Here is a 13,836-nt window from a genome sequence, read left to right on the forward strand (position 1 = left end):
GTGCTCCAAAAACTACTTAAAGTATAAAACAACCTTTAAAAAAATTGAAAGCTCAATTTTTCGACTATTTCGAAAAATTCTTTGAGATAGGGCAAAGGATTAGGGAGATCTTGTTGCTCTCGCCTGTGTCCGACCTTTAAGCATCTTTTTCTGAATCCAAAATTGTAGCATGGCATAGAAAATACGCATTTGCACTTTGAAGAACACCTGCTTACTTCTGATGATTTCGTTTAACTAATCAATGAGTGTTTGCGTTATATGACTCATCCAGTTACACTAGTTTTCACTAGATGTGGATGGCGCCAATGATCTGCATTGGATGGAGCACATGACATGAAATAAATATTTCTAAACATGAAACCGAAGCCAAGAGTAACGAGTAATGTTTAAAAATGTAAGGAATAGAAAGTACAAATACTTGTGTGAAAATGTAATGAGTAGAAGTCAGAAGTAGGAAGAAAAATAAGTAATGGNTGGTGTCAACAGTACACACATGTGTTACTTAAGTAGAAGTATAGATACTGCAGTTTAAAAACACTCTGGTAAAAGTTGAAGAATCAACTTGACCTGTTTACTCAAGTAAAAGTCAAAAAGTATGTGCTCCAAAAACTACTTAAAGTATAAAATAACCTTTAAAAAAATTTAAAACTCAATTTTTTGACTATTTCGAAAAATTCTTTGAGATAGGGCAAAGGATTAGGGAGATCTTGTTGCTCTCGCCTGTGTCCGACCTTTAAGCATCTTTTTCTGAATCCAAAATTGTAGCATGGCATAGAAAATTTGCATTTGCACTTTGAAGAACACCTGCTTACTTCTGATGATTTCGTTTAACTAATCAATGAGTGTTTGTGTTATATGACTCATCCAATTAAACTAGTTTTCACTAGATGTGGATGGCGCCAATGATCTGCATTGGATGGAGCACATGACATGAAATAAATATTTCTAAACATGAAACCGAAGCCAAGAGTAACGAGTAATGTTTAAAAATGTAAGGAATAGAAAGTACAAATACTTGTGTGAAAATGTAATGAGTAGAAGTCAGAAGTAGGAAGAAAAATAAGTAATGGTGTAAAGTATAGATACCTAAAAAGTGTACTTAAGTACAGTAATGAAGTATTTGTACTTCGTTACTTGACACCTCTGCTACCATGTTATATAAAAACTTTAAAGTTGACTTGTCAGAGCAGATTAGTTGGTTGAATAGGTCAATCTGTTTAACTGACAGCTGGTGTGTCTATCTTTGCCCTCATGGGTAGTTCTGGTTAAAGAAAATACTAAACAAGTGTCTAAATATCTGGGCTGGCAAAGAAACCAAAGAAAGTTCTATTTTAATTATTATATAAAATTCACATTGTTCCACTTTTAGCTTGTTATTTTCAGGAAGGCTCAAGTTCTTTTCTGCTAGTTCTTATTTGACCATGGATGGAAGTGGCTCTTTGGCTCACTTAATATTTTAAACAGGGAAACTATAGCCTGGTTTTGGTTTGTTTCATTCTATTTAGTGCCTCAATAAAAAAAAAAAAATATATATATATATATATATATTGTCCCGCCCAATAATTTTTGATGAACTGCCACCATTCAGCCTATCAGTCAGTTATTACACTGTGGAGATGAGTGTGGTTCTAGAATTTAGATGTTCCTTTTTTTTCGAACCAAAAGCTGTTCTTACTTGTGACGTCTTTTCAGCTTTCGTTATGTAATGGATTTTGTTGCACTACTAAAGAGGATGCAAGGTCATAATGAGGTTTCATCATGTCCCAATAAATGTTAAATTAGAACTGGTCCAACCTCATAACGCTATAAATCCAATACGTAATGATTTATAGAAAACATATTTAGAGTAAGCCCTCGAGGATTTAGAGATGAGGCACTTAACTTTACATTGTTTGATCTTGCTGCAATGAGTGTAATATTTATGTTAAGAAAGTTAACAAGAAAACGCATATTGCTGTTTTTACAAAACATCTTTTTAAAATGCATTCAACATTTTACATAGACCAGGGCATAAAACCAAACACATTCTCTTCTCATAAATTAAACCCAACAAAATGTTCGATGCAGAAAGCATAAAATATTCACATATTCAAGAATTTTTTCAGGTTGTAGCATTTCACATGTACATATGTGCAAAAATTATCTAAATTTTACACCATAGATGAAATTATTTCAAGCAAAAGGAAATCCAGAATATTAAAACAAATAAAAAGAAAAGCAAGACAGTTAGTACATTTGAATGCATTCCTGGGGATAACATTTCTCAGAGTCGCATGGAGCAGAACAGTAGTGTTCCTGGGTATCTGCACTGCTTTTATATCGGTTACCGTAAGTCTGTTGGGTCTCAGCCAAAGTCTGCATGGCAGCTATTTTTATGACTGGTTGTGATAACAAAAGCCACAATGAAGCTGTGAAATGTTCAGAGGTAACGAATAACTTGAAACACGTAAGACACACAGACAGACGGACAACCCTCCACCCACAAGTTCATGTTTAACACTTATTGCCAACATCGACATCAGGAGTCCTCAGGCGAGACGTCCAGCTTCCTCTGAGGGATGTAAACAGTTTTGGTGGCCGGCTGTCCGTTGGTGGTTACCATGGCAGCCAGAGGCGAAAGCGGGACCGGTGTGTGAAAGAAGCTGTGCTGAGGGAGTCCTGTTCCTTTTGGGGTGGTCATCAAAGGCTGCCAGAAAAGTTCAGATTGGGAGCACAAGTTAGAAAAAAGAAATAAATACGATTCAAAAATCTTAAAACTTCTTGATGTGATCTGTGGAGATTTCTGCATTAGGGGGGAAAGACACAAGTAAGGAGCTCTGCTTATTAAACTGTAGAACTATTTGGTAAAAATGGAGCCTATGGGTGATTTTATTCCCCAAGTTTTCTCACAACAGTCCAAGAGGAATTCCCCCAGTTTTTTTCCATTGGTCAGAAAAAACAAAACCAGTCAGTTTAGATGTTTTTCACAGAGAACAGTGTTGCTCGAGTACCAGGGGAGTGCCATGCATTCTTTCTCTCTTAACCACCAACCCTACCATTACATTTTGGTCTTCAATCTTGTTTTGAAACTGTATGAAAGCAAAGGGTTTCCCCTTACAGTTTGCATTCAATTGAAAAATAACAGTTTACTACAAATTAATTGGCAAATATTTCTTCATAAGTGAGCGTTTACATCAAACATCAGACCATCTAGAGCAGGCATCCCCAACCTTGGTCCTCGAGGCCCACTGTCCTGCAGGTTTTAGAGGTTTCCCTGCTTTAGCACAGCTGATTATAATGATTGCAGTAGAAAAGCCTGTTAATCAGCTTTCAAATAAAATCAGCTGTGCTGGAGCAAGGAAACCTCTAAACCCTGCAGGACAGCGGGCCTTAAGGACCGAAGTTGGGGATGCCTGATCTAGAACACTCTTGCAGAATTGATGCATGAATATCAGACTAAAGGAAGGAATGAGGGAAGATTTAAACAATATGGAGAAATGGAAATAAAAATTCTGTATTTTTTCCAGACTCCATTAGAACTTTGTACAGCATGGAATTGCTCTGTCTGCGACAATGAAGAGCTACTTCTTGTTGGTCACAGACAGCAGGAAATTTAGCGCCATCCTCCGTTTCTGTCTTTGATATTGTGTCAGATTATTCAGCTGTTAAACACTTAGATGAATACAAGAACTCTTCATGTTTACCTGTTGCACACTGATCAGTGTGAGCGGCTGACCAGGCAGCCCCTGCTGGACAGGAACAGGAGAAACCGGTTTGATGAAAACCATTCCTCTCTGTTGCAGAGTTAGCGGACTGGGCAGGGTACCGGAGCGCTCTGGGGTCTGTGATGATGCAAAGGTGCCTCCTGGGCTGGAGATCAGACCAAAATTCTGCAGTGTGAAATTCAGGATTGCGGGACTCGGGCCGCTGAGGCGGTGGGGCTGCTGGGTGGTGTGCGGAGAGGAGACGGAGGCAGCATTTGGTGGTTTGTTCATTCGAAGATTGGTGGGTGTCACCTCCACTGCTGCTGCAGGTCTGGAGCCTGAAGATGAAAGAGAAACTAACATGAATCTTCTTCCTCCTGCCTTTAATTAAAGTTCAGTTCCTTCCGTTACTAAAAAGAAAAGATACACACCGGCAGTCGGGGTTTGGTAGATGTTGTAAGAGGGTGAGGCTTTGCCGCTTTCTTCTCCAGAGCTTTGTAATTCCTTGTAGCTGATAAGGGACTGCTGTGAAATTGGGATCAAGTATCCGGCTGGCACTAGAGTCTGGAGAGAACAAAAAGAACTAGAAGTAAATAACAGAGTGGATCTGAGTCATGCCTTGAGGCAAGGTGAGCAGAGTGTTAGCGCATTGACCTCTGAGTGGATCTGTCCAGGTGTGAGAGGAACCGCCCGGACTGGTGTGAAACCAGCCTCGCTATCAGAGTTTGCCATCTTCTCTTCTTTATCCAGGAGGTTCTCCAAGCTGTGGTCCAGAGCATGATTGTCTGAGGCGCTCCCTGGGGTGTTAACAAACTCTGGGTCCAAGTGGAGAGCACGGGGCGAGGGTCGGCTGACGAGGTGAGCACCACGGCGCGCCTTCAGACGGGCCTGCAGGATTTCACAGAGCTTCGGAGAACTGTCCTATGTGGTCAAAGGAAGATAGATAAAAAAAAAAAGACATGCTGTAAGTTACCATGGTGATGGAGCCAGTCATTTGTCAGGTTTTCATCAACTTCAAGTTTTTTTTAATTGCACCACATGTATTTCTATTTACCTTTAAGTTGGAGTCAGATCTCTTGGCTTTAGAGGGGCTGCTCTCTGAGGTGGAATCTGAACGCTGACGTTTCAGAGTCAAAGGACTGCCATCGGACTCTTTGACAAGCAGGTGGCTCTTAGCTGCAGACGGGGTGTTTGGACTCTGTCCAGTCTTGTCTTCAAACGTCATGGAGCGCACAGCAAGGCTAGTTGGCTGTGGTCTGGACAGAGGGTTTGACCTGAGGGAGGAAGGGTGCAAATACACGGCGTAGGGCCCATTCCCCCGCTGCTGAGGTATAAGGACAGGAATCAGGGGGGAACACTGTGCAGGGATGAAAGAAACGGGGCCTCGTCCTGTTTGAGGTGTGGTTGGAGTTCGGTGGCCTCCGGGCTCTTGAGTCGCCGTTAATAAAGGCAACTTAGGTGGATCCATGGGACCAGAGGAGGATGGCTGTAACATTTCGGCTGCTGTGTCTCTCTCTGGAGCGGAGGGCTCTGGAGTTTCCTTTGGCCTGGAACAGAGGCAAGACCCTTTACTATGTGATGCTGGATCAAGAACCAACTGTTTATTTTCTAGCGTTGACATAAAACCACAACATTAGGAAAAATTGGGCAAGATTTTGGTAACAGTTTTCTTGGAAACAAAGAGAGGGAATTAGGAATCTGATAATTTTTTTTTTTTGTATATAGTTAAACATATATGGAAACTGCAGTAGATTTAACAAAAATAACACTAAATGTTAACTCTAAGGTTTACATTGATTTTTACTGTTAAATTCAAATTAAGGAACAATCATAGACGTACCATGCAGAGCATCACCCTCCATGGTGGGCTACTGCAGTAGCCCCGATCTAATGACCCTAACAGGCTTAGCCGACCGATAAAGAATGTAACAAGCCAAGGCTAAAAAGTTCCTCAATCAACAAAGCAGAAAACAGATGATGGAGGTTCAGCAGCTCAGCAGGGAACCAGCTCCTCTATACAGAAGCTAATACTGAACCAAAACCAAGCACCAAGATAACTCCATGCTATTAATCTCACCTCGATTCCTGGTCAAGTTTAATTTTACAAATAGCAGCAAGTTGGGCCATTTTGCTGGGAAAGTCCACGTTAGCCGAATCCCCTGAGAACAGAGAGGCGAAAACACTGTGTTAATCTGGAAAGTTGAAAAAAACTGGAGCAGTGACCTTTTCTACCCAAACGATGTACCCTACATACCGAGGACACACTTAACCGGACTGCTGGGGGCAGAGTTGATCTTACGCCGGTCATCCTGAATGCTCTTGGCGAGCTTTATGAGGGAAGGGTGTCTGGTGAAGCTGCGTTTGCCTCCCGATGAAGGAAAGAGGTTTTTGGCACAGTTTTCTACAGATGGTTCAAGTACTTTTTTCTTCTTGGAAGGGCACTCCGGTGAAGATTTTGTCAAATCTAAAAACAACAGTTGGAAAAAGTTTTTTCATGAGGCTTTAAGGAAAGATATGGATGGGTGATGAACCAATGGGAGAGAGGAGAGGAAACAGGCAAGACTTGTGTCAGTACCTTTTAGTGGGGGTAGCTCTACAGGACCGATCCATTTGAAAGCTGGTTTTCTTGACCCTGCTTCTGACACGTGGAATTTCTCAATCAGCTTCAGGCTTCGCAGCACGTTCGCTATGTCGTACAATCGCCTCACTTTGGCTGTAAACACATGACCGGTTAAATATGTCATCTACTGTCAACCCAAAGAGAAACAAAAAATAAATTAACAGCAAGTCATTTTTAAAAGACCTGATAGAGAAAAATGTGGACAGATGTGGGTTTTAGGTTCTGTACTCACTCTTAAACTTGCTCTTGTCTTGATCCGTGACGTGGTCCTCTCCTATTAATATCTTTGCTGCCATGTCCAGACTGACCACGTGCGGGTTAGACACCAGAAACAGCATCACAAACTTTTGGCTCATCACCCTCAAAGATTTGTCTTTCCTACTATTAACCGAAGCTGAGGAGAAAGGAAGAGTGGTCCATGCAGAGAAGGGAGGGATATTTTAAAAAAATAGTCTTAAATTCATTTCTTAGATAAATTAAAGCCGGAATCGTCTGTGTCTCACCTGCTTTAAACTCGACTCCTGGATGCTCCACGAAGAAAAGCTCCTTCTGCTCCCCACCATCTACATCCACCACATCCTTATTCTCTTTCTCTTCTCCATTAAAGTCGAACTCTCCGTCAGCGACGCGCTGCCGGATCTGCTGCATCTGCTGCCCATACTTGTGCTTCTCTCCCACATGCTTCAAAATGGCCAGGGTCTCGGCCAGCTTGGTCCGGCCATGCCAAGAGTAGCGGTTCTTGGCCGAGCGGCTGACCATGTGCAGGCTCTCCAGGACGTTCATGATGTCGTATATGCGCCGCCGTTCTACAGCTGTGCGTGTTGCACGAGAGGATAAACCAAGCGTTGCTCAGTTTAGTGAGATGAAATTGTGGAAACAGATTTTAAGCAAGAGTGGAAATAATTTGCAGACATACTGAGCTGAGCAGCGACGTCGTCCAGGCAGATATCTGTGAGGGCTGAATCCGGGTAATCTGGGTAGCGGGCCAGAAACTTGTGACACAACAAGCCAAGGCTCTTGTCTTTTCTGCTGATCATTTTCTCTGACTCTTCACAGTTTTCAGATTCCTGCAGGGAACATATAACCATTAAAAAGGCGTCTCAAACACATTTATCTAGAGGCAAGTGACAACTTTCCCTACCTGTGTGGGCTCTAAGCCGTCCCTTTCATCAGTTTCCATGCACATCTCCTTTTCCCTGTTCCGGATCTCAGGACTAGCAGCACTGATGAGCATTTTAAGGTTGGAGGTCGGCGTCCAGGGATCAGCAGAAGTGGCCTCCGCTCTCTTTTTGGGTGTTGTAAAGGGCCCCATTGTTCAGCAGTTCCTTCGATACTCAATCCAGCTGATTCTTTAAGAGGATTTACAGAAATTTGGGCAAAAACGAAACCATCATCCTAGAACAACGACAAAAAGATTTCGATTGGAGACATGGAAAACTAACCTGCAAAACACATTTCTTGTACGAGTTAACTTATTGGGATTCCCCAACTACTCAGGATTGGATCTAAAAATGTAAACCTTCAGGTGCATTTATCCAGACATGAACGGATTCTCATCTAAAAACCCTTAAAGGAATAGTACACCCAAAACATGATTAGCCTTCATTTTCTACTCACCCCCATGCTGAACAACACTCTGGAGTACTTTTTTGATATCTCAAATGCATCTGGAGATCTGGGAGGCTTCTTGCTGTCTGCTGACATTCAAATAATGGAGGTCTATGGTGCCCGAGGCAGAAAGGTCCATAAAAGTCCACAAAAAACGTGTCAATATTCCTCCATACTGCTCGTCCAATGTATTCCAAGTGTCCTGAGTGGGTAGCATCCAGAATTTACTCGAAACGAAGTCATTTAGAATGTTTTTAGAGCATAAACAGTAGTGTATAGGATTTCCTGAAAGCGCGCACATGCGCGTTCACGACGCTACGGAAGCCGGCAGACCAAACCAGATGAAAGTGCGCATTCAGCTCAGCAAAGAACTCATGCTCTTCCTCAACACTGAAGTCCTCAGACATTTTTCTTTCGTTGTTTCTTTCTTTGCACAGGTAAACAGCACATTTCTTCTTCTACGCTTGCATTATTGGCAGAGCAGACGCTGAATGCGCACTTTCATCTGGTTTGGTCTGCCAGCTTCCGTAGCATCGTGAGCGCGCATGTGCGCGCTTTCAGGAAATCCTATACACTACTGTTTATACTCTAAAAACATTCTAAATGACTTCGTTTCGAGTAAATTCTGGATGCTACCCACTCAGGACACTTGGAATACATTGGACGAGCAGTATGGAGGAATATTGACACGTTTTTTGTGGACTTTTATGGACCTTTCTGTCTCGGTCACCATAGACCTCCATTATTTGAATGTCAGCAGACAGCAAGAAGCCTCCCAGATCTCCAGATGCATTTGAGATATCAAAAAAGTACTCCAGAGTGTTGTTCAGCATGGGGGTGAGTAGAAAATGAAGGCTAATCATGTTTTGGGTGTACTATACCTTTAAATAACGATGTTTACATATGTGCAATTTATTTAACTAAAGATCCCGCTTTCCAGGATGTCTCCAAAGTTTGAGAAAATATTAGATAAAACAACATTTTAAAGAGCACAGAAGAAACACAGAGAAATCCTAAAAAAAAAAAAAAAAAAAAAACAGGTCTGGGTTAAGGGTTCACCTTCCAGCAGGTCAATAGCCCTAACCATACCACCATGAAATCCAGTAGAGCATGTTCTTGCTTGGCAATGACCCAGATTTTATTTAGATCTAATAGTGTCTCTTATGCAGCCTAAAAAAATAACATTTCACAAAGATGCTCTCCATCCAATCTGCCCAATCATGTGCTATTTAGCAAATATAAAGTGTTAAGATGTGCAAAAATAGTAGTAACATATAGCACCGGACCAGCAGCTATAATCTCAGTGTAATGTGGTTATATTAAGTATTAAACATACACATTTTCATTGATTTTGGTCAAAATCCTGCTTTACTTTCCATCAATATCCTATTTAAGCCCTACTGTGTTGGTCTAGTATATAAAACTGCAATAAAATGCAAGGTTGTGGGTTTTAAGTCTAAAATATGGATATTTGAGACATAGTTAACGCATCTAAACTCAAAATAAAATTTTAAGACACAATTTTCGCTATAAAAACATACAATTTCCAAACAAGAAGAGCTTTTAAATAGTATACAATTGATCTAAAGTATATTTGCTGATTAACAGGAAAGGTAAACGTTTTGAAACAGCGAATTGAAAACTAGAAAAAGTAAGTAAGCTCTAAGTATTGGCGGTAACTGACAGACATTGCATCCAATCGCTGCACTAAACGGCTGAGGGGGCCCCTCCCCTTTCACAACACGCAGCCAATGAGACTTCGGGCTGAGGCAGCGCGGAGGAAGTGACCATCGGCCCGCGCAGGTGAACCATTTTTTGAAATGCTTGGCGCGGAAGATCTCCTGGCAACAACAGCGGGAGATTTCGCCCAAAATACCCACATTTACAGATAGTGGACTAAATGACCGGTTTGTCCCCCAAGAAATACAGCTATCAATTAAAAGCGAAGAGATTTAAACAGAGGGAAAGGGTAAAACCGGGTTAATCTAGACACGCCTCCACAGATTTATGTTTTAATAATAATAAAAAACACAATCTCCTGGTCAAACTATTGCTTCCTCTTGAAATACTCACCGCTCGTTCTAAACGAAGAGCTCCTTTCGTCAGGGAATAAGTCCCATCTTCACAGCGTTACTCCGAGCATAAAATAGCAGCCACTAAAAATGGGTTTTTTAAGGGGAGAAACGGAAAGTCTTTCCACGGAGAAACATGGAATCCTGTAACTTTAACAGACTCTAATCTGCGCGGCTCTTGGTTTCCCTCCTCCTGCCAACATCCGTGGTCTCGTGACTAACTTTACTACAGTTGTGGGAAAACTTTGCCCAGTTTGTGATGATGATGTCCACCAACATCTGACCCGCCCAGTCCGAGCATGCGCATTAACGTCAACCCAGACTGACGCCAAAAAACAAGAAGGAGGCGGGGCTTAGATCCCCGCATACGTCGACCGTCAATAAGGCGCCAATGGCAAATTCACTGGATAGTTCATAGAAAGGCATTAGAAGATCAAATTATTCCAAGAGTTCTACACATTTTTCTCTGTAGGCTCAATAAGTCATTTTGAAATCTAATTAACAAATAAAATAAAAACACAAAAGATATTGAGTGATGAAACTCAATCTTAAAACTACTTTAAGATCAATTTTAACAACAAAATATATCGTTGAGACGTACATCAGTGTCTTTATTTTTGGAGTCATCAACAGAAATTAATAATTTAACTGTATTGATCTAACCTTGGAGAAATTTACCTCTGCATTTAACCCATCCCCTTGGGGAGCAGTGCATTGACGTACATAAACAGAGACTGCAGTTGCTTAGGGCCCCTGACCTCTTAGGGGCCCCATCACAATTGTGGAGTTGGACATTTGATTGCAGATGTAATGGTGTGAAAAATTCCTCTTAAAACCCATCTGATTTCAAGATGACTGACCAGTCCTTATTTATTCCCCACTTTTAATTACTATGTTAATAAATGTGTATAGTTCATTAGACAGTTGGTTTAAAAAAAAAAATACGCTCATATAATATGTTTCAAACCGCAATAAAGATCTTAAAAGAACAATATATTTGAGTATTTTATTTTTTACACCACGACTTGGAATTATGGGTAATCCAGAGTGTTGTACTTTATACCTAGATAATGTCGCTTACAGGCCTATTGTTGTGCCGTTACGCCATTGGAGCAGTGGGCTGCCATTGTGCTGTGCCCAGTGTGGGGCTAGGGATCTGTTAGGATAATTATTGAAGATGTTTTGGTTTATTACTCCTTGGTATTGGCTGCCTGTTGAGTGTCAAAACTGACGTTTTAATCTAATTAGGACAGTTCCTCTGTCTGGATGTACAGTTATAATCTTCATTCTCCACGTGGCAAAAATTTGGAAATGGAATGAGAGCAGTGTCCTATTTTGATAAGGCTGGAGCCATGGATGTTTAATCATCTGCTAACGTGTATGATGTAAAATAAGATGATGTGGCAGACTGGAGATGTATAAAATGCCTTTTTAACTGTTAATCCGGGCCACTTCCTCAGAGGTGAGCAGCTGCCTTCTGTAGATTCTAAGCAATTTCTCTGATCTGAGTAAGATTACAGTTTCTATCAGAATCTGTTATCATGTCCCCTGGTTATTTAATACATATAAGTTATGAAGTGTTATGTAAAGAGTTTGTCCCGAGTGATTTCCAGGGTAAAAAAAAACCCGGAGAGACGGAGCATCAAGGTGCATACACAGAGCCTATCTTTAACAGGTCTTTGTCCAGACACCCAGAGTGGCAGTCTGTGGTAGTGGGGCTCGAACTCAGAGCGTCAGGATTCCAAGCTCTATGCCCTAAGCACTGGGCCACCCCTCCCCATCCATTACCAGATGTTGTTGTTGTTCTTTTATGTTTTTACTGTGACAGAAATTAAGACATGTGACAACTGTCAGGTAGAAAATCCCCTGCGATAGTTCCCACACAGTTAAATGCTGAACAGATTTACAAAGCAGTAGAGTTACTGTAAGTGATTACATATAAGACTGAAACAATTCACATATCCAGACATGGTGGATCTGTGTGAGCTCATTAATAGCCCTAATAAATGGGGTTTAACAGTAATCTAATTTCCATGGATGTTATAATTATTCTTCTGCTTCTCCACTTTTTTGCATGAGTGCATGTTGTAACCTCATTAGAAAGTAATCAGGTAAAAACACAGCCCTCCAGTTAAAGCATTTGCATAGCTTGTGTTAAATCTTGATTAATCTTATTTGATATGTATCTGTGTTCTTGTGTAATTATTATCTATCCAGAGAAGAGTTGAAGCAACACAGAGCAGGTTTAGATTAGTTGAGGACTGGCTTGTTTTCCCCTATGCATAACAGTGAAATTATTTAAGAGTTAATGTGCAAAGAGTTTGATTATAGTTGTATTAGTGTAGTAATTTGTAGAAGATGGGGTTACACAGATAGGTGTTTATATTAAAGGTTTTTCTTTGGAATAGTTTCTGTTACAGCATGAATTACTATAAACTATAAAAAATTAATAGTTCTGTATTTATTGCATAATTGATATTTGGATATAATCTACTGGACTTTAACATGGTAATAAACTGGAATAAATCACAGTTTTTATTGTGGAAACATATTTCCTGAAACTTTCAATTTAAAGTAAAAGTCAGATATTTGTTAAAAATGAAATATATGAATATAAATGTGTATTGATATTGCCTGTGCAATCACTTTGATCATTTTTGACAAGTTTAGATCAGCTGCTGACCATTTTTTTGGTTATAATGTTCATCTTTATTTACCATCCTTATAGGAGCAGTGAGCAGCTTGCAGTATCATCTCGTCGCTGGATGCAAATTACCTGCTTTTAACTGCCTGGCCACCACTACCCACAATTCTTAAACAGAGATTTATTTAGCTGTATAAATTAGACTTAATATTAATTTGGGCATAAACATTTTTTAAAGGTTTTAATTTGCAGCATCTTGTAACTATTTGCATTATTATTTAGCTGCATATATTGACAAGCCATGGTAGGAAGGTTTTGCAAATTTAATATATAACTCTTTCAAGAACATAAATCTCAATGAGAGATTAGCATTTGTTTTAGGAGATTTAGACTTGTTAAAGAGATGATGTAACTAAAGAAAGTAGCTGCAGTTATTTAACAACACATATGTGAAGAAAAAATACATACAACAAAAAACACTATAAATAGATGGATGAATAATATAAGAAAAACGAGACAGAAAAGAAAACACGTTGACCCCAAATGCTCTTGTTTGGTTTAGTTAGTTATTCTATTATATTTGGAAAATTATTTAAATAACTCCCATTTTCAAAAATCGTAAAAGTAATCAAAGAAACTTATGGAAATCCGGTCAACGAGGCAGCTGCTTTCAAGAAAGCTTTTAGGGTATTCAATAAGAATTTTCCATTTTCCATGCACGTGGGGCAAAACTTATTTCGGGCTAATTATTGTATGAATAAGGCACAATTTAGGCAAAACCCATCCAAATTTTTGGAAAATAGAAAAGCCATGCTGAAGCAATGCAAACTGATGTGCAGGATAATGAGAAATATTGGCTTTTAAGAAGCCAAGTTGAAACAAAAAACAGGATGAAGTTGTAACTGAAGACAACAGTACTCAACATTTTCATCTGCATTTATGCTTTTCAAAGGTAGGGGGCGCGAGAGCACTCCTTATAAAGAATCACCATGACAACATGCAGGCGGCTTCAAGGATGCTGAGAGAAAGGAGCATGCAGCCCTGTGTGTGATGTCATATGATGTGGTTAGAAAGAGAGCGAGCGGGACCCCGGTGCTGCCTTCAGGTGATGCTCCTAAATTTAAAGGTAACAGGATAGATTTACAGGCATTACATTTCCTAAATGTTTCACTGTTTATTGACTCCCAGGGAAAGTTAATTTTGTTTTCC

General features: G+C 40.2%; 1 protein-coding gene across 2 annotated transcripts; it reads right to left on the bottom strand.

The window, feature by feature from the left end:
• Window positions 1-1,971: 1,971 nt before the first annotated feature.
• On the bottom strand, window positions 1,972-10,248 carry e2f8 (E2F transcription factor 8). Of its 2 annotated transcripts, none has more exons than XM_015373423.1 (13): window positions 9,985-10,248; window positions 7,445-7,698; window positions 7,220-7,370; window positions 6,807-7,115; window positions 6,536-6,697; window positions 6,259-6,396; window positions 5,938-6,051; window positions 5,761-5,842; window positions 4,738-5,230; window positions 4,338-4,604; window positions 4,115-4,247; window positions 3,684-4,021; window positions 1,972-2,686 (listed from the first exon to the last, which is right to left on the bottom strand). In XM_015373423.1, exons 2-13 carry the CDS (start codon window positions 7,613-7,615, stop codon window positions 2,519-2,521), a joined length of 2,526 nt encoding a protein of 841 aa, XP_015228909.1. In that variant the 5' UTR covers window positions 7,616-7,698; window positions 9,985-10,248; the 3' UTR covers window positions 1,972-2,518. The 2 variants fall into 2 exon arrangements, with proteins under 2 accessions (XP_015228909.1, XP_015228908.1); XM_015373422.1 differs by having other exon boundaries at window positions 1,973-2,686; window positions 5,938-6,147; window positions 9,985-10,247.
• Window positions 10,249-13,836: the final 3,588 nt, after the last annotated feature.

The sequence above is a fragment of the Cyprinodon variegatus genome, unplaced genomic scaffold (assembly GCF_000732505.1).
Source record: "Cyprinodon variegatus isolate N-32 unplaced genomic scaffold, C_variegatus-1.0 Scaffold86, whole genome shotgun sequence".
Taxonomy (NCBI): Eukaryota; Metazoa; Chordata; class Actinopteri; order Cyprinodontiformes; family Cyprinodontidae; genus Cyprinodon; species Cyprinodon variegatus.

Bases quoted from the DNA above. Each gene is read 5' to 3' on its own strand.
- e2f8 (XM_015373422.1), bottom strand. From the start codon at position 7,615: ATGGGGCCCTTTACAACACCCAAAAAGAGAGCGGAGGCCACTTCTGCT. The intron at 5,231-5,760 runs GTGAGATTAATA...CCTCTGTTCCAG, and splicing joins AAACTTGACCAGGAATCGAG to GCCAAAGGAAACTCCAGAGC. The intron at 4,248-4,337 runs GTCAATGCGCTA...TGTTCTCTCCAG, and splicing joins CTGGACAGATCCACTCAGAG to ACTCTAGTGCCAGCCGGATA.